At 45.2% G+C, this 25,159-nt stretch overlaps 1 protein-coding gene across 5 annotated transcripts in view; it reads left to right on the top strand.

Moving 5' to 3' along the window:
* NSMF (NMDA receptor synaptonuclear signaling and neuronal migration factor) overlaps positions 1 to 25,159 on the top strand; it is a 99,009-nt gene that overhangs the window by 37,862 nt on the left and 35,988 nt on the right. For 3 of the 5 annotated variants that reach the window (XM_050926523.1, XM_050926520.1, XM_050926521.1), the window contains exons 3-4: positions 12,042 to 12,521; positions 20,844 to 20,919. In XM_050926523.1, coding sequence (XP_050782480.1) covers positions 12,042 to 12,521; positions 20,844 to 20,919 — 556 coding nt within the window. The remainder of the gene's footprint in view (positions 1 to 12,041; positions 12,522 to 20,843; positions 20,920 to 25,159) is intronic. The other 2 variants (XM_050926522.1, XM_050926524.1) reach the window with 2 other exon arrangements.

Raw genomic sequence — 25,159 nt, 5'->3', positions numbered from 1 at the left:
GAGTTGCCTGTGACATCGGGGGACTGGACTTCTGTGAGATCGTGGTGCAGGCTTCCCTACAGTCATCTGATGTGAGAGTGAGAGAGAACAAACCCAGGGCATGTCCCAGTCAAAGAAGTAGAAATTAGGGGGGAAGCATTTGAGCAATCCCCCACAGTGCAGTGCTGTTCATGAGGTCTTTCTCTGGGATGGGGGCAGGAAGGAGCTCTGGGTCATTTCACTCTGGCTCATGGTCAGACAGCTTCTCTTTCTGTTCCATCGGGTGAATTCAGAGGGTTGTTAGCTCTGGGAGGAAGGTAAGTAGTGCTGGGATGGTGTCTGTGAAGGAGCCAGTTCTCCAGTCTCCCACCTTCATAAAGAAGCTGGCCCAGGTAGCTGCTTGTGTAAGGAGAGGGCCCTTGAAGCAAAGGAAGATGGACTTACGTCATTAGCATCAGGCACATCTGGGCAACAGGCCCCTCCAGAGTGACTAGCACCCTCATTGTAGACTCTTGTTGTCCCATTTGTTTAACAGAAGTTCCATCAAATACAACACGGGCCTGGTGCTGCAAAAATGAAAGGATTAGGGTCAGAGCTGCTAATCTGACCTTGGCTGAAACTCAGTTTCATTAGCATATGAGGTAGGGCTGGCTGAACTTGTTTGCATACAACAAAAACCAAAGTGAGTCATCACCCGAAATGAGAACTAAGCGCTTTTTTTTCTTTTTCTTTTTTTCTTTTTTTTTTTTTGTTAAAGGGTCAGAAAACATTGAGTCACTTTTCCTTTAATTATTTATTTTTTGCACTAGGTTTTAGCTGAAGTGAAAACACTGAAATATGAGTGAGAGGCTGTTTCAAGCTCCTCGTAGCTTAACGGCAGCAGACTCCTGGAAATCACAGCAGAAAACCTCTTCTACTGAGGTTTCCTGTCCAGTTTTGCAGACTTGAGGTTTGTCAAAGCAACCAAACTTCCTGGTGCTCTGAACTCTCTGAGACTGAAGAAAAGTGGGTGCAAGTGTGCATACGTGAGACAATGGACACCAGTACTGAGAAGATGCTTATCTCAGTACCAGCAGCACACTGTGGGGCTTGAAGAACTTCAGTCTGAGGCTTTGAGCTTTTTCTTTGATCATTTAGCAGTTTAGGAGACTGCCAGAGCTCTGCTCTTTCCAACAGTTCATGCACCAAGGCTCCAGGGGAGAGAGCTGTCCACGTCGACCTCGGTCAGCATGTAGTGGGAAGAGGAATATGGGGTTCTGGTGCTAACGTGGAAATCCTGTGTTAGGTGGCAGTGACTTGTCTCCAGATTGTTTTGTCTTTGTCTTAGTGCAGGAGGCTATTCTATTATAATGAATATTGGCAGGAAGACTGAAAGTTTATGGATGCACAGGCAACTTTTTATCAGAAACAGCTTCAGTTCATCGTCTGTCTCCTCCACTGAGAGCTCTTCCAGCACACAAGAGTAAGCGAAGCCACCTTCCTGTTGTCAGGTGACCTTAGATTTCCTCAAAGCCATTGTTGGTCTTCACTCAGCAGAGGCCCAGGCATGGCTAGCAAGGGTGTTGCCAGTCAGGATGAAGATCAGGGATTGGCAACCTTTGGCACGCGGCTCGCCAGGGTAAGCACCCTGGCGGGCCGAGCTGGTTTGTTTACTTGCCGTGTCTGCAGGTTTGGTCGATCACAGCTCCCACTGGCCAATGAGAGCTGCGGGAAGTGGCACAGGCCGAGGGATGTGCTGGCCGCCACTTCCCACAGCCCCCTTTGGCCTGGGATGGTGAACCACGGCCCACCAGGGTTCTTATCCTGGCAGGCCACGTGCCAAATTTGGGTTGCTGATCACTGATGTAGATGAATTAGCAGTGTTGGGAGGAGCAGAATTGAAATAGCCTTGGGCTTTGCATTGTGGCTGAGATGCACTGGCAGAGCTTCATGGGAGCCCAGAAGAGGATGACCACACGTGTTGCAGGTCAGGACTGAGGGGCATCAGCAGAGATGTATAATAGTTCAAGATTAGAATTGCAGGGGGCATTGTTTATCAAGCAAGACTGAAAAGTGTTCCCAGAGCTCTCTGAGGGAAACTTGCTCAGTTCACATTCTGCCTGGTTCTGACTGGTCCCCATCACTTTGCCCGATTCTTTCAGATACAGCCTGTATCTCCATAACTAATGAACATTAATTTGCCCTAATATGAACCACATGGATGCATTTTTGAAAGAAGCTGCAAATCCAAGTTCTCAAACCGTTATTCCTTCTCATCTCACATTGTTAAGGGCCCAGAAGTAATAGCTGTCCCTTCATTTAATGGCAAAGCTATAATATAGCTGGAGAAAAATAATAGCCAGAGAAGCGTAACTGCAAAAAAAGGAAACACACATCTTCTGAAATCTGAGGTGATAGTTTATTTCCTCTTGCTCCCTAAGACGGTGAAGTTTATCTAGATGCCCATCTCTTCTTCTCCAGTGCTGGGTTTGGGATTCTGGATCCAGGACACTTTCATCCTCAGTTTGGTTGCTAATAGATTTGCTCCTTTTTATCTCCTCCTGTCCTCACTCAGTGGGCCAAATTCTGCTCTGACATACAACCTGTGCAGCCTCACTGAAATCAGAGGGCTGATACAGAACAGAGCTTGGCCTGATATATGGGGCCAGATCCCCAGCTGATGTAAATTGGTGACAGCCAGCTAAGAATCTGGTCCTGAGTCAGTACAACAGTGCAAGAAGGCAAGGGCAAGGTAATGCTGTTTTCCTCTCTTACAGAGACATTGTCAAATAAAAGGGCATTTAAAAGAACATGTCATGGGGTCAGACAATGCACTCAGTTTGACCTACAGTGTTTTAAAATTATTTTATGCCAAGAAAGTCCCCTGGAGTCTAAGTATCTGGTTTTTAGCTGGTGAAAATCCAGACACTGCTGACAGTGACAGAGAAGTATTTTTGTTCTGTTTCTGTATCCAGTCAAGGGATCACAAATAGGTTAACAAATGTTATTCACAGAATTATGCTGGTGTCACTAGCAATGTCTAATCAGTGATGCTTGTGATGTGACAGCTGTGGGGGCCTGTGTTCCATGCAAATTGGAAAAAGAAAGGAATGAGCAAAACCAGTATGGAAAGAAGGGTCATTTCCAAGCTTCTGAGGAAAGCGTTGGAGTGAGTAAACCAACGTTAGTGGGCTGGGAGACTGGATGGATCACAGGGCTGATAATGGGATATTGAACCTTCAGCCTCTTGATGGCCTGTTCAGATCCAGCTCCTGTGGGCAGTTAAGTAACATCTGTTATCATCTGCTCTTTGGTCTGAGGCCTCGTGGTCTCTTGTTCCCAGTAGACAAGTATCCCCATTTAAAAAAACCACCCCAACTGACACTGCCTGGTGTCAGCAATCTCCGCAGGAGCGGCCAAGCACAGGCTAGACATGGAGGCAGAAGGCTAGATCCTCAACTGGTGTAAATTGGCATCGCTCTGCTAAGTACCATGGAGCAATGCTGATGAACAGCAACTGGGGTCTGGCCCTGAGATTCAAACTCCATGTGTCATGCCATTACATACCAGTCAGTGTTACCAGACGGCCAAACTGAAGCACTGGAATGGGTTACCTAGGGAGGTGGTGGAATCTCCTTCCTTAAAGGTTTTTAAGGTCAGGCTTGACAAAGTCCTGGCTGGGATGATTTAGTTGGGGATTGGTCCTGCTTTGAGCAGGGGGTTGGACTAGATGACCTCCTGAAGTCCCTTCCAACCCTGATATTCTATGATCCAAACGGAGCAGTAATCAGGATGAAAAGGAATCCACTCTAGGAGCGCTAATCTTCCTGCTCCAATGTAATTAAGTAGATAAGATTCTATAGCAGGGGTAGCAACCTATGGCACAGGTGCCGAAGGCAGCCCCCGAGCTGATTTTCAGTGGCACTCACGCTGCCCAGGTCCTGGCCAGCAGTCCGGGGGGCTCTGCATTTTAATTTAATTTTAAATGAAGTTTCTTAAACATCTTAAAAACCTTATTTACTTTACATACAACAATAGTTTAATTATATATTATAGGCTTATAGAAAGAGACCTTCTAAAAACATTAAAATGTATGACTGGCACGTGAAACCTTAAATTAGAGTGAATAAATGAAGACTCGGCACAGCACATCTGAAAGGTTGCTGACCCCTGTTCTATAGGCATGCGTTTATTGGGGGGGGGGCAGGGAGAACAGGAGTGATTAACAAGTCAGTTTGCACCATTCCCATTTGCCTAGAGAGAGAGAGGAGGGCACAATGCCAGGTTTCCTAAGTCCCTGCCCTGGGGCTGGCATTACTTTAAGTCGCAGCTGCGGAAATTGTTGGAAGCCTGCATCCCAAGAAAGGGGAAAAAAAACATGGGCAGGAATTGTAGGCCAAGCTGGATGAGCAAGCAACTCAGAGAGGGGATTAGGAAAAAGCAGAAAGCTTACAGGGAGTGGAAGAAAGGCGGGATTAGCAAAGGAAGCTACCTTGGTGACGTCAGAATATGTAGGGATAAAGTGAGGAAGGCTAAAAGCCGCATTGAACTGGACCTTGCAAAGGGAATCAAAACCAATAGTAAAAGGTTCTACAGCCACATAAATAAGAAGAAAACAAAGAAAGAAGAAGTGGGGCCGCTATACACTGAGGATGGAATGGAGGTTAAGGATAACCTAGGCATGGCCCAATATCTAAATAAGTACTTTGCCTCAGTTTTTAATAAGACTAGTGAGGAGTTTAGCGATGATGAAGGGATGATAAATGGGAATGTGGGTATGGAGGTGGATATTACCGCAACTGAGGTAGAGGCCAAACTTGAACAGCTTAATGGGACAAAATCGGAGGGCCCGGACAATCTCCACCCGAGGATATTAAAGGAACTGGCGCGTGAAATTGCGAGCCCATTAGCGAGAATTTTTAAGCAATCGATAAACTCGGGGGTTGTGCCGTACGACTGGAGAATTGCTAACGTAGTTCCTATTTTTAAGAAAGGGAATAAAAGTGATCCGGGTAATTATAGGCCTGTTAGCTTGACGTCTGTAGTATGTAAGGTCTTGGAAAAAATTTTAAGGGAGAAAGTAGTTAAGGACATAGAGGTCAATGGTAATTGAGACGAATTGCAACATGGATTTACTAAAGGTAGATCGTGTCAAACCAATCTGATCTCCTTCTTTGAGAAGGTGACAGATTACTTAGATAAAGGAAATGCGGTAGATCTAATTTACCTCGATTTCAGTAAGGCGTTTGACCGGGTTCCACATGGGGAACTGTTAGTTAAATTGGAAAAGATGGGGATGAATATGAAAGTTGTAAGGTGGATAAGGAACTGGTTAAAGGGGAGACTCCAGCGGGTCATATTGAAGGGTGAACTGTCAGGCTGGAAGGAGGTCACTAGTGGAGTCCCTCAAGGATCGGTTTTGGGACCGATCTTATTTAACCTTTTTATTACTGACCTTGGCACAAAGAGCGGGAATGTGCTAATAAAGTTTGTGGATGACACAAAGCTGGGGGGTATTGCTAACACGGAGAAGGACAGGGATACTATTCAGGAAGATCTGGACGACTTTGTAAACTGGAGTAATAGTAATAGGATGAAATACAATAGTGAAAAGTGCAAGGTCATGCACTTAGGAATTAATAATAAGAATTTTAGATATACGTTGGGGACGCATCAGTTGGAAGCGACAGAGGAGAAGGACCTTGGGGTATTGGTTGATAGCAGGATGACTATGAGCCGCCAATGTGATACGGCTGTTAAAAAAGCAAATGCGATTTTAGGATGCATCAGGCGAGGTATTTCCAGCAAGGATAAGGAGGTGTTAGTACCGTTATATAAGGCGCTGGTGAGACCCCATCTGGAATATTGTGTGCAGTTCTGGTGTCCCATGTTCAAGAAGGATTAATTCAAACTGGAACAGGTTCAGAGACGGGCTACTAGGATGATCCGAGGAATGGAAAAACTGCCTTATGAAAGGAGACTCAAAGAGCTTGGCTTGTTTAGCCTGGCCAAAAGAAGGCTGCGGGGGGATATGCTTGCTTTATATAAATATATCAGGGGGGTTAACGTTAGGGAGGGAGAGGAATTATTTAAGTTTAGTACTAATGTAGGCACAAGGACGAATGGGTACAAACTGGATATTAGGAAGTTTAGACTTGAAATTAGACGAAGGTTTCTAACCATTAGGGGAGTGAAGTTCTGGAACAGCCTTCCGAGGGAAGTAGTGGGGGCAAAAGACTTATCTGGCTTTAAGACTAAGCTTGATAAGTATATGGAGGGGATGTTATGATAGGATAGTTTAATTTGGGCAATTGATCTTGGATTATCACCAGATAAGTCTGCTCAATGGTCTGCGGGGAGATGTTGGATGGGATGGGAACTGAGTTACTGCAGAGAATTCCTTCTTGGGTGCTGGCTGGTGAGTCTTGCCCACATGCTCAGGGTTTAGCTGATCGCCATATTTGGGGTCGAGAAGGAATTTTCCTCCAGGGCAGATTGGCAGGGGCCCTGGAGGTTTTTCGCCTTCCCCTGCAGCGTGGGACATGGGTCGCTTGCTGGTGGATTCTCTGCAGCTTGAGGTCTTCAAACCAATTTTGAGGATTTCAATAACTCAGTCCTGGGTTAGGGGTTGTTGTAAAAGTGGATGGGTAGGGTTCTGTGGCCTGCCTTGTGCAGGAGGTCAGACTAGATGATCATATTGGTCCCTTCTGACCTATGAGTCTATGAGTCTATAGCTGTTGGAGCAGCTGGTTATGGTAGAGGTGACAAGAACAACGTGGAGATGAAATGAAACTGAGCAGCAGTAACCAGGAAGAGGGTGTTAACAGAGATCTGTGTCAGGTGACTCTTAGAAAGCAGTTCCAAAAAAGCTCCTACTTATTGCTTCTCTGCTGCCTGCAGTGAACATCACCACAGCTAATGTTTTATTCAGCTTTGGAGGGAAGTAGCTTTGCCTCCTGTATCAGCTCTGACTTGCTCCCCTTGGGGGAACAAACCATAAACCCAGCTCTCTGTCATAACCAAGCCAAAGCCACCACAGTGCTCATCTGCATGGCAACTGAACCTCATCCCTCACAGGAACGGAGGCGAAGACATAACAGGATTGCAGTTGCAGGATGGACTCTTCAAATGGCCAATGAGCACACACAGCCACAGGACTACTGATGCATAGCAGGAGGAACGATCCAGCACACAGACTCGGCATACCTGTAATGAGCGTGGATTCATTTCTGAGCAGGGTGGTGATTTCATGTAATTGATGGATGCATGGAAAAAAACCCCAGTTTTTACATTTTTATTAACTTTCCTTTGTGGATTTAAACTTTCAGTTGAAAAAGAATTAATTGACTGTTCCTATTCCCTTGGCACATGAAATTGTTTTTCCTACATGTAGTTATGAAAGATGCTAAGCATTTGGCTAGGAAGAGAAATAATTAGCCACCCAATTGGTTGAGAGAGGCAGCACACAGAGGTGGCCTATAGAGATGTACAGTATTTCTGTGTGAAAACTCCTTGATCTTTAGAAGTCAAACCACTTTTTAAGCAGGGAAATGGAACAGACATAGGAAAATCCATCCATCCCTCCAGTTACAACTTTAACAAATTCCATCACACTTTTTAAGTAGTTAGAACTAGGATTATTTTCTCAAGAATTTTAACTCCACAATTATTTCAGTTTACAGGTTGAATCATATGTCAGGACAGTTCTGCTGTCATTTACACTGGTGTAAATCTGGAGTAACCCGACAGACTGCAGTGTCAATAACTCAAGTCCTGAAATCAGGATTTGAGACTGCTTAGAAATTCACACTATTAACACCAATATGCAGGCTTGTCTGACAGACACACAGGGTGGGCCTATCAATGAAATGTATATAATTAATTTTAATATCATAAGGATGTGATTAGGACTGTCAATTAATCACAGTTAACTCAAAAAAATTAATTGCGATTAATCGCACTTATAACAATAGAGTACCAATTGAAATGTATTACATATTTTTGGATGTTTTTCTACATTTTCAATATTGATTTAAATTATAAGTAAGCACAGTGCTCACTTTATTATTATTTTTGATTACAAATATATGCACTGTAAAAATGATAAAGAAATAGTATTTTTTTAATTCACCTCATACAAGTACTGAAGTGCAATATCTTTATTGTGAAAGTGCAAATTACAAATGCAGATTTTTTTGGTTACATAACTGCACTCAACAAAACAGTGTAAAACTTTTAAGAGCCAACAAGTCCACTCAGTCCTACTTCTAATTCTACCAATTGCTAAGACGAACAAGTTTGTTTACATTGACAGGAGATACTGCTACCTGCTTCTTATTTACACTGTCACCTGAAAGTGAGAACAGGCATTCGCATGGCACTTTTGTAGCTGGTGTTGCAAGGTATTTATGCTCCAGATGTGCTAACCATCCGTATGCCCCTTCCTGCTTTGGCCACCATTCCAGAGGACATGCTTCCATGCTGATGGTGCTCATTTTTAAAAAAATGCATCAATTAAATTTATGACTGTACTCCTTGGGAAGAATTGTATGTCTCCTACTCTGTTGTACCTACATTTTGCATATATTTCATGTTATAGCAGTCTCAGATGATGACCCAGCACATGATTATTTTAAGAACACTTTCACAGCAGATTTGACAAAACTCAAAGAAGCTACTGATCTGAGATTTCTAAAAATAGCTACAGCACTCGACCCAAGGTTTAAGAATCTGAAGTGCCATCTAAAATCTGAGAGAGATGAGGTGTGGAGCATGCTTTTAGAAGTCTTAAAAGAGCAACACTTTGATGTGGAAAATACAGAACCCAAACCACCAAAAAAAGAGAATCAACCTTCTACAGGTGGCATCTGACTCAGATAATGAAAATGAATGTGCGTCAGTCCTCAGTGCTTTGAATCATTATTAAGCAGAACACATCATCAGCATGGAAGCATGTCCTCTGGAATGGTGGTTGAAGCGTGATGGGACATATCAATCTTTAGCGCATCTGGCACATAAATATCTTGCAACGCTGGCTACCATGCCATGTGCCATGCGAACACCTGTTCTTACTTTGAAGTGACATTGTAAACGAGAAGCAGGCAGTATTATCTCCTGCTGATTGTTACCAACCTTGTTTGTCTGAGTGATTGCCTGACCAAGAAGTAGAACTGAGAGGACTTGTAGGCTCTAAAGTTTTACATTGTTTTAATTTTGAATGCAGTTTTTTTGTACATAATTCTACATTTGTAAGTTCAAATTTCATGATAAAGAGATTGCACTACAGTACTTGTATGAGGTGAATTGAAAAATAAATTTTTTTACAGTGCAAATATGTGTAATCAAAAAAATATAAAGTGAGCACTGTACACTTTGTATTCTGTGTTGTAACTGAAATTAATCCATGTGATATTTAATCCATGCAGATACCCTTTGGATGGGCCATGAATATCTATATGTCTGTGTTTTGCTATGTATCACGGTTCCTCTAGTCTGAGTGCACCCTGATAGATCTCGTAGTGGTTGTGCGGGTACTAACGTGTAACACAGAGAGGTACATACTTAGCACTGGTCTGAGCTTTTAACACAGGGTCTGGTGTGTGTAGCCCTTTCAAAAGCTGCGAGTGCTGTACAGTCTGGGAGGAATAGAAACCAGAGTGGTGGTGTTTTGCCGAAGGCATGGTGGCTCTGGATCACTGCTGGAGGTGGAGCTGGAGAAGAAATGGAAAGCTGCAGTGTAAGAGCCCCTTTCTCTGGTATCTAGCTGCATTCTTAGGGGTGAAGAGTGACACAAGCCACTGTGGAGTCTGTGAGCTTGTACTAAACCAGCTTAGTGTGGGATGTCATGTCTCCCAGTCCTGCCTGAACCCAGGGAAAAAGGAGCCTGCTGTGAGTGACAAGCTACAGCTAATGGAGTGACTCCTGTCACTTGAGCAGTAAGGGTTCATGCTATTGGTGATGGAGGTCCTATCCACGATACTGCTGTTATCTGTGGTGCATGTCTGACTGTAGCAGTAGAGGTAGAGGCATTCCCTGTGAATGCAAGGAAAAGATGATCACAGCTGCCTCTGGGTGCAGGAACGCTGTACTATCCCTGAGGCCTCACCAAGTCACCAGTGAAATGAACTGGATGGGTCTCGACCTGAACTGTTCCTTACATCTTTTCAATCCAAAGCCATGGGCAGGATGACCAGTTTGGCCCCCCAGAAACATTTTCCTCTGTTGTGCTGTGTTCCGATGGAGCAGGGAAAGGAGCTGAGGGTCACGTAGTGTGTGCTCAATACCAGACACCTTAGCTGGGGGCAGTGCTGGGTTCAGTGTTCAGCCCTTGGTACAAACCATATAGGATTAGTCCTCACTGCATGTGCAGGATCCACACTTGCCTCTAGTCCGAGAGCCAGGGAATAGGCACAGCTTGGAAGGATTCTCCTCCCGAGTCACTGGCACAAGAGCACCTCCCTCAATCAGATGGAGGGACCAAATGGAGGGGAAAGGAAAGTGGGGCCGAGTGTAGGGATGAGGAAATGGGGTGGATGATTCAATGGAGCAGAATTATTTGCAGATGCACCACAGCCGGTCTTTGTCCTAAGGCTACATCATTCATCCAGGCCAGCTCCTGCACTCTCTGGAGGATAGTTACGGGGCTGGTCGGGATCCTGAAATCTCTTAGAGATTCTTTCTACTCACAGCTCAGCTGCTAGAGGAAACATTTTTATTAAAAGTCTAATGAAGCAAAGGTTTCAGTTTGGTTTTTATTGTCCATGTTAGATGTTAATATCTCCTTGCGTGTCCCCTTTCTTCAGTTGGGAAGCTGCTAGGGAACTCTTTAAAAAGTATTTGGCAGGGAAGGCACCTCCTTTGCCCCAAACCCCCACGAAATGATTAAACAGCTGTTTTGGAAAAGAAAGAAAGGGGCCGGCAGATGAGTGGAGACAGCTGTTGGGGCTGTGCTAAGAATAATGCAGAGATTTCCTGGCATTTGACTTACTGCTTGTGCTCTGAAAGGAGATTACATTTGTAATTTCCCTCCACATGCTGGGCTTCTCTCTCTCTCTCTCTCTCTCTCTCTCTCTCTCAGCTCTGGCTACATTTATTCCATGCAAGGAGTCATTGCTTCTTCCTTTCAGTGCAGCTTTTGTAGAGATGCAAACATGGTTTACAAACAATGATGATGACTACTTGCTGGTGGAGTCACCTATCAAAGGGTTCCCATCACAGCTGGGGATTGATTCCTCTTTGGATTGGTTGTGCGTACAGAAAATCAGCCTGAAATCTCTGATGCTTCCCCCTCTCCTTCCATTTGTTTTTAAACAACAGATGCAGAAAACAAATTCAGTGCAAGAAGAATGCCCAGACCAATAGCTTGTTCCCAGAGTCCAGAGGACATATATTCTGCCAATGTGGATGCCCATGTCTATTCACCTGACCCAGGCAATCCCTGCTTTCTGGGAACAGTCTGAAGCCATGTGCGTTGTGACAGTACCAGAGCCAAGTTGGATGGTCTGTACATGTCTGCATGCCATTATTCAGAATGCCCTTTCAACTCTCCTCCCTCTCCCATGCTCATTGCTGGGGTCTGCTCTCTGGGAATAGGCTGAAAGGTTTGGGCATGCGTTTGGGTGCGGGCATGCCTTTGGTGTTTGTTCCACAAGTCAGAGCCCTATCTACAAACCTTCCTCACCTAAGTAGCCCCTTTTTAGGTGCGCAGCTCTGTTGAAGTTGACAGGACTGCTCAGTTGAGTAAGGACTGCCCCGGGAAGTAAGCATTTGCAAGTTCAAGACCATGAAGATGTTCATTCCCCTGTTGTCAGCTTTCAGCCCTTTCTTGTGTTTGGGACGTTTGCAAGGAAATAAAATAGGCACAACTGCAAGAAATGCCTCTTGTTTCAGCATCAATTGTCGAGATTTACGAGGGCAATGGGTACACATTCTAGTGCCTAGTTTCACAGGTGTATCTGCCCTCCTCTCTTTCTCCCCCGTCTACACAGATAACACAGGCTACAGCTTCATAGCACCTATTATGTCAGTGCCTGGGGTAAGCCAAGGGTCTAAGCGATAAATACCAAGTGTGCCCTCTGTTTCAGATCACCTGTTAGCGGACTCCTATATTGGACAGGAAGACTCCCCTGAGATGCAGCAGGCAGCTCAGAACAAGCGCAGGCTGTCCGTCATCTCAGCTGGCAAGTTTGAGAAGAACTTCTCTGAGGAGCAGGCCGAGAAGGTCCCGAGTGAGGGGCCGAAGGCACGGGTGTATACTATCTCCGGTGAGAGGCCGATGCTGTCGGACCATGAGAACGAGAGCATGGAGTTGGTGGTGATGAAAGGCACTGGCCAAGAGGACTGCCACCATGGCCAGCCTCTGCAGAGTGCTGGCAGCTCTCACAACATTAGCAGGCATTGCAAAGGCTGGGCAGGCAGTCGGCAGGGCTCCAAGGAGTGCCCAAGCTGTGCTCAGTTGGCAGCCCACTCCCAGCACTCCTTTGACCTGGAGCAGCACCAGTCCAGCGAGACAGGATGGCGTAGGAAAAAGCTGGAGAGGATGTATAGTATTGATCGAGTGTCTGGTAAGTGAGTGTGGATGTTGTGTGCACAAAGGGTACAATGGTTCCTATTGATATGGACGGCTGCACCTCTCTCCCGGCTTCAGAAATGAACCTCCAGGGAACAGTGATTGGCCTAGAGAACTTGAACCAGTATCCCTTGGGCTTCCCGTTGGGTGCTTTGCTAGTATGTGGTGCCAGCACTGGGCAGAGGGAGGTGGCAAAACAGTGAGCATAGAATGAGTCAGGAGGATGCACTATTGGGATCTTCTGTTTGGCAGCAGGAGAAAGCTCCTCAGAGTGGATAGCGCCGAGCCTTAAACGCTCCTGATGTGACCAATGGGAGTCCTGCTGTTAGCTCAGCTCCCAGCCTGGCAGCAGCAGCATTAGTCAATGCCACAGAGTGTCCCTAAGGAAGCCTATTGCACCATCCCATAGACTCTGCATGGTGATGCTGTAAAATGTCTTTGATGGATGCTACATTGGGCAGACACTCTGTAATATACTGCTTCCCTGGAAACACTATTGTGGGTGGAGTGACACAGTTCAGTGCTCCCTTGCAGAATGACACCATACAGTGCCTTTCTATGGACACTACAGAGTGATATCAAATTGTACTTCTTCCCTCGCCAGTGGGCTATTTGCTGCTCACACTCACTCCATGAGCATCTTCGGCAAAATGATATATAATGTCCTCATCTGGGGCTAAGAAATTCTTTTATTTCTTTAATATCTAAAGCTTTCATTACATTTTACATCTCAATACATATGCTGTGTGTGTGTGTGTGTGTGTGTGTGTGTGTGTGTGTGTGTGTTACATTTAATGCAATACTTGTATATCTGTCTCTTTATCTAGTCTATGCCAGTAAGAAAGGAGATGTCTGACTGTGTGGCAAAGGTGCGCATGCTGTTTTCTTGACTATTTTTTTACAAACAGCACAGACTTTAAGAGACAGGAGTCAGATTAACTGCAGGAGGGCTTGGGTCTTGTTTGCAGGAAGAAAATATGAGGGAGCTCAAATGATGGCATTTCCCTGGATCATACCCTTATCTGTGTGCATGTAAAATGTCATGAAGATTAGGCGAGGGACCACATTTTCAAACCTGGCTGCCTGAAGTTAGGCACCAAAATTCATACGTAGGCTATTGTAAAGAAAAATCCATGGATTTTCCAAGGTGCTGAACACCACAGCTCCCAGTAATATCCATGGCCAGTGAAAACCAGGGCACTTTTATTTGGTGTCTATCATATGGGTATCTATGCTTAACCTTAAAAACCCGCATTTGAAAATGTTGGCTTAATTTATTATTTTGATTTCTTCAGTACAAAAAATGAGAAAAGTTTTCCTTCATTTTTGTTACACATGACCCTGCTCTGGTAAAGGATTGTTTTGTGTGTAATGAGAGAGAAGGGTTGTGTGAGAGCACAATAAGAATGTAGGTTCTGTGGCTGGTCTTATCAGAGTGAGAGCCCGATTCTCTTTGGGATTTGGTTTTGCATAGGTAGTAATGGGAGTAGGCTGCTAATAATTTGGGTCTAGTGTAAGCCAGGAAGGTAAAGGGATAACATTCTAAACTTGGTATATTTATGTTTTAAACCATTTTTTGGAATATTAAAGAATGTACTTTGCAGGAATAGCGCTCTTACAGATTACTCAATACGAAACAATGGGACAAAGCCCTGAGAATGGTAGGTTGTAAAATTCAGTTATCAACATCACTTGTTGGAAAAAAAAAACCAAAACAAAATCCCCAAAGCCAAACAAATGCTGTACTTGGAAGATTCCATTCTCCATTCTGATCTTCTCCATGCAGAGTTTGCCTCCTTAGACTTTAAGGGATATATTTTCAGCTATGCAACCTTGTAAAGGGAAATGTCCTCTGCTAAACAGACAAATGGCCTCTACCTTTCTGAAACTTTACTTCTGAGAATAAGAAAAGTAACGACTGTTTACTCAGAAGAACTAGAACCAACTGGGTGGCATTGGGCCTGATCTTGCAAACCCTTACATTAATAATGCTTTCTCATGTGAGTAGCACTGCTTACTTGAGTAATGATTACCCACACGTGTAAGGGATTTGCAGGACCTGGGTCTTAAACCTCAGCAAAAACAGAAACTTCACATTTCTTCAACTTCACATCTGCACCAGTTTTCCTCACTTATATGTGAGCTTATTGAAGGCCAGTTGGCTTCTGTCACTTCTTGTGCTGCCATCTCAATGGCAGGCAGAAACCTCAGTTGCTTGCTCATCTGTTTCTCATTCTGCAATTCAGAGATCTACTCATATTCTTTGCAGAGAGGGGTCCCGTGACTTGTTCTACAGCCTGAAAGTTCACATCAAACACTGCCTTGGTGTAAACAGCCAACAGCTGTCCTGTGTGCGTGTGATAGGATTCATAGCATGCTCCATATGCACCTCGTTACAAGTTTTTGATAGAGATGTGAGGGTCTGCAAAAACTGGAAACTTTTTTTGGGGAAAAACAGAGGGTTTTTTCAGGGTTGTTTTTTTTTTTGTTTTGTTGCTGCTTCCCCCCCCCTCCCCCGAGGCCTGGTATGGGAAAAATTGAAATCTTGGGAAAAATTGAAAAGAAACTGTTATCTGGAATATTTTCTCTTGGAATGACCAGTGAAAGAGAAAGGAAAGAAGGAAAAACTTGAGCTATGCTAGCATTTCCCAGAATACATTAGCTACTGTTTAAATTATATGATACTGGTTCATCGGGTGGCTAGTTATGTCTACAATTTCGGCATATATGATAATGCACTATTAAAGAATCTGGTGTTACTAATATAAAGTTTGGATATATATATACACTTTTACTCTTGGTCCTTAATATTGTACTTTGTTAACTAAATTATAAATGTTAATTTTCTGGGCTTTTTCTCCACAAGCACGAATTTCTTCTGTATCTGCATGATAATGTCAGGTCAGCGCTATTTACATACATTTTTCTGAGCCCAAAGGACATAACCTTCCTTTTTGTTTCCAACAATACTGAGGCTTTCTATTTTCAACTTTTTATATATTTTTCCTGTTCACCTTAGTGTGCAGCTGCAACCCCATCGCTAATACTAGATATGTTGGATAGATATGGAAGGAGGTTACTAGTGGAGTTCCTCAAGGATCGGTTCTGGGACCAATCTTATTTAACCTTTTTATTACCGACCTTGGCACAAAAAGCGGGAATGTGCTAATAAAGTTCGCGGATGACACGAAGCTGGGGGGTATTGCTAACACGGAGAAGGACCAGGATATCATACAGGAAGATCTGGACGACTTTGTAAACTAGAGTAATAGTAATAGGATGAAATTTAATAGTGAAAAGTGCAAGGTCATGCACTTAGGGATTAATAATAAGAACTTTAGATATAGATTGGGGACGCATCAGTTGGAAGCAACAGAAGAGGAGAAGGACCTTGGGGTATTGGTAGATCACAGGATGACTATGAGCCGCCAATGTGATATGGCCGTTAAAAAAGCTAATGCGGTTTTAGGATGCATTAGGCAAGGTATTTCCAGCAAAGATAAGGAGGTGTTAGTACCGTTATATAAGGCGCTGGTGAGACCCCACCTGGAATACTGTGTGCAGTTCTGGTCTCCCATGTTTAAGAAGGATGAATTCAAACTGGAACAGGTTCAGAGACGGGCTACTAGGATGATCCGAGGAATGGAAAACCTGTCATATGAAAGGAGACTCAAAGAGCTTGGCTTGTTTAGTCTAGCCAAAAGAAGGCTGAGGGGGGATATGCTTGCTCTTTATAAATATATCAGAGGGATTAATATTAGGAAAGGAGAGGAATTATTTAAGCTTAGTACCAATGTAGACACAAGAACGAATGGGTATAAACTGGACACTAGGAAGTTTAGACTTGAAATTAGATGAAGGTTTCTAACCTTTAGAGGAGTGAAGTTCTGGAACAGCCTTCCAAGGGGAGTAGTGGGGGCAAAAGACATATCTGGCTTTAAGATTAAGCTTGATAAGTTTATGGAAGGGATGGTATGATGGGAGAGCCTTATTTTGGCAATTGATCTGTGATTATCTCCAGATAAGTATGCCCAGTGGTTGGTGATGGGATGTTGGATGGGATGGGATCTGAGTTACTGCAGAGAATTCTTTCCTGAGTGCTGGCTGGTGAGTCTTGCCCACATGCTCAGGGTTTAGCTGATCGCCATATTTGGGGTCGGGAAGGAATTTTCCTCCAGGGCAGATTGGCAGAGGCCCTGGAGGTTTTTCGCCTTCCCCTGCAGTGTGGGGCATGGGTCACTTGCTGGTGGATTCTCTGCAGCTTGAGGTCTTCAGACCACAATTTGAAGACTTCAATAACTCAGGCATAGGTTAGGGGTTTGTTATAGAAGTGGGTGGGTAGGGTTCTGTGGCCTGCTTTGTGCAGGGGGTCGGACTAGATGATCACATTGGTCCCTTCTGACCCTAGAATCTATGAATCTATGTTTGTCATTATTATTCAAATAGAAACTAAATTATTTTACTTACTTATTTAATAAGTGTAACTGTTCTACCTGTTGGAATTGGCAGTAACAGGGGTGGGGTTCAATATCTAGAGGTTTCTCTTCAACCATACAACACAAAACCAACTCAAGCCCCCACCCAGTAACACACTACCCTCTGGGTGCCTCTAAGAGGCAATACTTCCCCTCTTGCAAGCACAGAGTCTGAGTGTAGAAAATATTTTTTTAAGAAAAGGAGGGAATTAACCGGGCATTAATTTAGGAAAACACCACAAACAGGGTTCATAAACATAAATCATGAGCCAAAGACCAACCCCCAATAAGTTGGGCAGTGTCCTCTTCCGTCAGGTTCTTAAGTTCAGCAACCAAAAGTCCCTTTAACATGCCCATCCCTTCTCTCCACCCCGCTCACAGTTGTTGTCCTTGGTCAGTGCAGACCCAGAGGTGCATCTGCAGAGTTCACTTCCTGCCCTGGGTGGAAGTGGGGGGCGGTAAGAAGGCACTTTACTTGATCCACTGCCCAGGCACTTGCTGCTCCTCTTCGCTACCACCCTACTGGCCGATCGGTGCTCCGCTCATTCCTGCCAGCTGCCCTACTGGTCGAACACTGCACTTCTTCGCTGGCTGCCCTGCCGGCTAATCGCCACACCTCCCTGCCAGGGTCTCTGCTGGCTGCCCGCATGATCACCATGCCTCTCCGCTGGTCGCCTTGCTGACTGATCTCCACACCTCTCTGCTGGCCACCCTACCAGCCACTTGCTATGCTGCCTGGATGGTTTCAGGTCCCACAACTTAACACAGCTATCAGTGATGTCAGCTGTTACTGGAGAGCCTCACTGCTGGTGCACACTGGGCAGTCTCTTGAATCAGAGACACTGTCCCAAAGCCGGTCTAATGCTTAGACCTAGGTATCAGTGATTTCAGCTCTGCAGGGTGTAACAAGACTCCCAATAGAGTCTGAATTAGCTCAGTTATTATAGAGTGGCACCCACACCACCAGACACAAGTACCTGTCCCCAACCACTCTCAACTCACTGGGCTTTGAGGCCAATGTCTCCTGCCTCGCAAGTTCCATTTATATGAGGGCGAGTCCCTCCATCGGGCTTTGCCAAGTACAGTTCTGCTGCCCTTGATTCACACAAGGATAACAACCCTTTGTTACTCCTGCCCCAATAACAATGAGACTGGGGATCCAACACCAGCCAAAAGTGACCATTTGGGCAAGCAGTCCTGTCATGTTAGGCAGGGTGGGTGTGCCGTGCAAACAAGATCAGCTCCCAAAGTCCTTTCCACAGCTCACCACTAGATGTCAGGGGAGAGCTCATTCAGACTCTGCTCACATAAGTACACCAAACAATACTTTTGATGGTCTAACTAAATTATAGATAATATATTTCTCATTCTTAAAGAAGTAAATAAAGTTTAGTTTTGATAAGCAAGTAACTACTGCAGATATTTTGGTTTTGTTTTTTTACCAAAATTTCTATTATATTCCAGAACTCCCCTGGAAAAAACCTGCTTTTTTCCCATACCTTCAAAATTTCTGGAAATTTGACACCCCTAGTTTTTGATGGTTGATTCTTAATTTGACAGTTTATCATGCTCTTGCCAAAACCTTCAATGATCAAACCCCATTATACATATTGGCACCACATCCTGAAAGCCTTTTCAGATCTTGTCTACACTAAAGGTTAATTCAGTATAATTTATGTCGCTCGGGGGTGTGAATAATCCACACCCTTGAGCAATGTTCGTTACACCAACCTAAGCCTGGCATAGATAGCCCTATGTCAGTGAGAGAGCTTCTCCTGGCGACAAAACTACCGCCTCTCACGGAAACAGAAGTTATTAAGCCAATGGGAGAGCTCACTCCCATCAACTTACAGCATCTCCACAACAAGCTGCACTGGCGCAGCTGCGTGGCTGTAGGTGCCGTAGTGTAGGTGTAGCCCTAGCCGTCTAGAATTTCACACCTGTACGGTAGTGTTACAGCCTAAGGCAAACCCATGACTACACAGTGGAAATGCACCAGATTACATTAAATGTTGCATAGCAAATCATTCATACGTGGCAAGAGCAAAAGTTATTGAAACTGTGCCCCTAGCAACGAGTGGAAGCAAGAAATATATTCCCTCATTTCCCCAAAGGCTTGAATTTTAGAGCTGCTCTTGCCCTGCAGTGTAGGGATTCATGGTGTGAATTAAAGCTGCAATATATATATAAAGCTGCCTACAGTTCAGTCTAAACCAGTCTCATCCCCTTGGTATCTGAGCCCCATTCCAGAGGGTTAGAGGTTCTTGTCTCTTGTGCAGCTGCTGATGTGATACAGCCACTGAAAGAAATGTTGATATGTTTCAGGCAATCTGGCTGGCTAATACAGAGGACATCATTGCCAATTCAGACAACATCACCCCTAAATAATTCCCTGTGCCTATGACCATCCTCCAATTTTCACCATACAGTAGCAACAACTGCACTGGCTCTAGTCATTTCATGGAGGTTACCAACTAAGTGGATCCACCAGCTGCAATTTAGGTCATCTGCTTATAGCAACTGGTCATTAAACTCCAGGAAAAGCACTGCACCTCTGTTGTTTTTTGGTTAGATTGATATTTACAACTCTCAGCTTACACTGCAACTCTCAGATTGGGTGGATTATGACCTGCTTTAAGAGAGGGAGAACTTCATGCTTATAAATTAAAGTTTATCCTGCCAGATGAGCCCTGGAGTCTGAAATCTGCTCTCTAATTACCAAGCAAGCATAGCAGACACTTCCTGGATGCCACTGTGCCTCAACCCTGACTTCTTTTAGGAGAGAGAGTATAGCTCAATCCTCCTATTCACTCTCTCTGCTGAGGATGGAGAGCAATGGGGGCAATTAATGTATTTTGTGATGTGGACCTGTTTACTGGGAAGTAGATGGAGACTAGCTATTCCCAGGCTATATCCAGGCTATTCCCAGAGCTGTTGGATGGTATTGACTGTTGCCTATAATTTTCCTGGTTTGAATCTGAACCAGTGACTTAGAGCTGAAAGCCTCCATAGCATAATCACAATCCATCACACTATCAGTCCCTGAGGCATCTACTCAGTGGAAGCTCATCATCTAATTGTGAGATAGGCAGGAATTCAGAGCCCCACCTGACAGCTATGGGTTCAAAGATCACAAACAGATATAAACTGTTTAAGGTCTGTGCTCCATTTTGCATTGGTTTCCTGTTTGTGCTTCTGGGACAAGCAGACTCAATGCTCAGTAATGATTTTGTTGCAAGCTCTTAGTCATTAGCAATGATGTGGAGATTGATATCCTGTTACAAGGGAGCTGGGAAAAAAGTAGCCATTGGTTGGTGCAGGATAGTTTATACACAGAGGCACCAAATGAGTGCTGGGGCATCTCAGGTGCCTCCAGTCTCCCTATTGGATGTTCCATTTGAATTCTAAAGCAGGGACAATCCAGATATACAAGGCCTAAAACGGGTGACATTGCTTCCCAGTTTTCCTATCTCAAGAGGCATCTCTCTCCCTTTGATAGTTTCCCTTCAGAGTAACCCATTAGGTAAACACATTGGAGAAGGTACAGCACGGTCCATGGCAATTACATGTGCACATACATACACACATGCACAAACATATCTAATGTCCCTTTTAGCACAGGGCACAATACAGGTGAGGCTCATGTGTATTTCAAGCTCAGCTGTTCTTTCACATTACTACATAAGGTAAAAGAGAATTTGTGCCAGTTTTCAGGCGTGTTTGGTTGTTGAGAAGAGATGCAGTGGGAGACTGTTTTGGAAGGATGTCCCGATCACTAACTACATATGTGTGAAACCCGTTTATGTCTGGTTGGCACTCAATTTTAGCTCTGTCTCTTCCAGATGATGTCCCCATACGGACCTGGTTCCCCAAGGAGAACCTCTTCAGTTTTCAAACTGCTACTACAACTATGCAAGCGTAAGTGAAATGGCTGTTGCTGCACCAACCTCTTTTCTCATAGTTAGTGTGTGGCCCATGCATGACTGCATCTTAGGATATCAGAGCTTTGGACAGTCAAGTTCTATATATGGCACGATGGTATGTTTGGGTGGACTGGGTGGTGAGTGTTGACTTAGTCCTTAACTCAGTCATTGTCTTACTCCCATCTTCACTTACTTGCTTATTCAGGCTCATTCACTACTTCAGTCATTCCTTCACTCTCCCTTGTTTACTCAGAGCAGGTCTACATTAGATCTACTGTACTAGGTTTACTATATCTCCCGTCGGCATAATTACTCCACCTTCGCAAGAGGCGGAAGCTATGTCAGTGGGAGGGTGTCTTTTTCACACTTCTGAGCAATGTAAGTTAGATCGACTTAAGTAGTAGTGTAGACACACCCTCTGACTCATTCATTCCCCCACTTTAACTTCTTTCTTGATTAGCTTTCTAATTTGTTATGTGCTCCCTCTGCTTGATGTGTGGGCAGCACACCCTGGCTTGTGGAGAGAGCTGTCTGTGATGTTATTCCTGCAGGAGTATTAGCCTAGGCACTTCTCAGTTGATTCTTTTGCTCTTGCCACCTCAGCTGAAGCCATGGGACTAGGTGGCTTTTGCTCTTGTCACTGCTGGGGGAGACCCTGGGTTCCACAACACTGGCACAGGGCTGCGATTGAGCAAGAGAGACAAAGACATGAACTAACCTGAGTGGAGAGATCAGATCTGAACTAGGAGCAGCTTTGTCCCCTCCCAGCCTGAACTTGGGCTCAGGTGCCCCCAGACTGTTGTGTGTTGGGAGGAAATTGTCACTGGGAGGCCAAGTAAAGCTGGAAATGCTCCCATTAAGGCCATTGACAGGAACATTTTTCTTTCCTTAATGAAATCCCTGAAGTGTTTCCCATTAGGCTGAAATAACAAGAGTATTCCAGTGACAGCAACATGATGGAGAGGGAAACTGAGGGAGCCTTTTCCCCACTCTAATGCTCTTCCGCCTCTCCCACTGTGCCTTCTCCATCTTCACTGTCCCCTTCTCTTCCCTTTCCATTGCTCCCTCTTCTCCCCCTCTCTATGTGAGGGGTTGCAGGTCTCAAACCCAGTCCATAGGCAGTGCTCAGGCCACGGTTGCCATCTGGCAGCTCACCAGAGCCCACGGAGAAGGGGCCTAGCAGCGCTTTAGCTCACCAAGGGCTCCGGCTACAAAGCTCCTGATTAGAGGAGTTGTCCAGCCCCACCAAATGGCCTGGACACACTACTCAAGCGAGAAGGAGGCACAGGAATTTGCCTGAGTAATTAAGTGAATCCAAGGCTGTCTACCAGCATGGACCCCGCTTACTAGCCTGACTTCTGAGCCCTGCTTTCCCATCAGTTCGTGCCCTCCTTGCCGCAGATCCCCATCTGCACATGGTTCCTGCTTTTCTGTCTCGCAACAGGTCCCTGCTCCTGTGCCCTAGGCCCACCTATCAACTCCAACTTGGCTTGATCCCTGACTCCAGCTCTGGCTTGACCCCTAGCTCTGATTCTTGGTTTGACTCCAACTCCAGCTCAGGCTCATCCCCTGACTCTTACTCTGACTTCAACCCTTGGCTTGTCTTCTGACTCTGTCTCTGACACCCAGTTCGGTTCCTGGCACCCAACTCTATCCGTTACGCCTGACCACCCATTGTCCCAGTCCTTACAGCTTTTTTGGGCCACTATCTTCTACTCCTAGTGGTCCCAGCTGAGGATGGACCCACTGGAGTTTCCCATACCGCCAGGGCCATCGGTTCTGCACAAGGAGGTGATCTGCCTTCAAACAGGCAACTGAGCATTGCAGGCATAAAGCTGGCAGCTGGCTGCTGAGAATTGGGCATTGTGGGAGCAAGCCCATCAACTCCTAGCAGAGAACACTGTGCTTCAGGGTCCATCTGACTGTGCTGTCACCCAAGCTGGGACCTGCTGTTCCACTGCCTGAATGCTTTGATGGGAACTGCTCTAAATCCCGAGGCTTCCTGAACTTCATGAGCTCTTGTTCTTGCTTCATCTGCAGACGTACGCTTTGGACGAGGCCAAGGTGGGCCAGGTAGTCAGCCTGCTGACTGGAGAGGTGTTGGATTGGGCCTCCACCCTGTTGGGGAGCTAGCGGTCCTCGGTCAAATTGGGATACCCTCCAGCAGGCAATATCAACCATTTTTGACAGCTCCAACCACTCCCCATGGGATTCTGCTCCGCCAGTTGAGTCAATGCAAGTAGAATTATAGAATCATAGGACTGGAAGTGACCTCAAGAGGTCATCTAGTCCAGTCCCCTGCACTCATGGCAGGACTAAGTATTATCTAGACCAAATAGACCTGGTGCACTGACAACTCTCCCCTGAAGAGAGGGATTGCAAGTGATGCCTGTGTTACCACTGTGTCAAGCTGGGCCATGCTATCTCCAGTTGCCCCGTGAGGAACCCAGCCTGAAGGAATCTGTGAAACAAACTAGCCCAGGCTAGGTGAAGAGGGCTAGCTTGGGCACGCTGACAAAATGGTCCCTTGATCCCTGAACTGAGGTCCTGACAGGAAGGTGTGCTGGCTCCTGGCGACTGGCACTGTACCCACAAGAACCACTTGAGTTATGAATCCCGGGACACCCCCAACCACTTCTTTTGTGGTGGGCCCTCTTTGACTTGGGTGCAGCAGACAACTTTGTCAATGCAGAAGCCACTCAGTCACTACACCCTGTGGTCCAGACCTAGAAGTGATAGGTCTGACAGGTGATAACTGACAGGTCCCTCTTATCCTCCAAGCCAGTGGCCACAGAAACTGTCCCTATCGAAGTTCCTATCCAAGAACATTGAGAGATCCTACAGTTCAGTGGCATCTATTCCCAGCACTTCCATCTGATTCTTGGCATCTCATGACTGGCCCTCCACAACCCCCTTATCCACTGGCATGAACTAAAAGTCAGCTTTCTCTCAGGATTCTACCAACAGCACTGCTTGATCCCAGGAAATGGGCAGCATACAGTACTTCCTCGCTGATCCTAGTCCTTAACTTCAACCCAAAAACAGTGATTACAATGAGGAGAAAAAATGCAGATGCCTTTCTCCAGCACAGGGACTGTGATTGCCCAATTAAGCTACAACCCAGGGTAAAAGTTCTGTTCAGACATACATATGCCATGTCTGAACCCTAACTATCTGCTCTGCACAGCTACCTTTTAGGAGAACCTAGCCATTGGTTTATTCATAAGTCAACTTCACGCATTTAAAAGGTGATTGCTTCTGACTAGGCATGGACTATTGGATACTGAATCAGTTTATTATTAGACCAATATCCATTACCACTGATCCCCAAGCTAATGGACTACATGGGCACTGCTTGGGAGTACACAGAACTAGACCTCCAGGGGGAATATAATCTAGTATGTGTTAGAGCTGGGAATGAATGGAAGACTACCTTTCAAACTTGTTGTGGTCACTTTGAATATCTCGTGGTGCCCTGTGGTTTGACAAGCATGCCTGCAGTGTTCCAACATTTTATTAATGACGTTCTCCAGGACATTCTGGGCCAATATGTGGTAGCTCACCTGGATGACACACTTATTTTTTCAAACAATGCTGAACAACACACAATGTACATCCATTCCATCCTGAAGAGGCTGCGCCAACATGGCCTCTATGCTAAACTAGAAAAATGCACCTTTGATCAGTCCTCCAAAGAATTCCAAGAGTTCATCCAATCCCCCACTGATACTGAAATGGACCTATTCAAGGTAAAGGCAGTCTTCACATGGGCAGCACCCTGGCACATTTGTATCCTACAGTGTTTTCTGGGGGCTGCAAACGTCTATCAGCAGTTCATCTCAAGGTTTTCAAATGGATTGTCCCTTTCACCACTCTGCTCTGCAGAAACACCAGGTTCCTTTGGTCTCTCGAGGCCCAGCAGGGCAGTTTGAGCAATTAAAACTTGCATTTACCACCATTCCTTTATTGGTCTACCCAGATACTGTGCAAGCCATCATCATGGAAATGGATGCTTCCAATTTGGCCATAGGAGCAGTGCTGTCCCAAAAATATGGTCCTCAATTATTGCTGTATCCATGTCCCTTTTACTCCAGAAAAGTCACACACGTGGAGCAAAATTATGAAATTTTGGACAAAGAAATCCTGGTAGTTAAGACTGCCTTTGAAGAGTGGCACCACTCATCTAGAAGGGGACCAATACCCTGTCCAGGTGTACACTGATCATAAGAACCTGG

This window comes from Gopherus flavomarginatus, chromosome 17 (genome assembly GCF_025201925.1).
Source record: "Gopherus flavomarginatus isolate rGopFla2 chromosome 17, rGopFla2.mat.asm, whole genome shotgun sequence".
Classification (NCBI taxonomy): Eukaryota; Metazoa; Chordata; order Testudines; family Testudinidae; genus Gopherus; species Gopherus flavomarginatus.
Note: the sequence above shows the minus strand (reverse complement) of the source record. Positions and strands in the feature narration are given on the sequence as shown.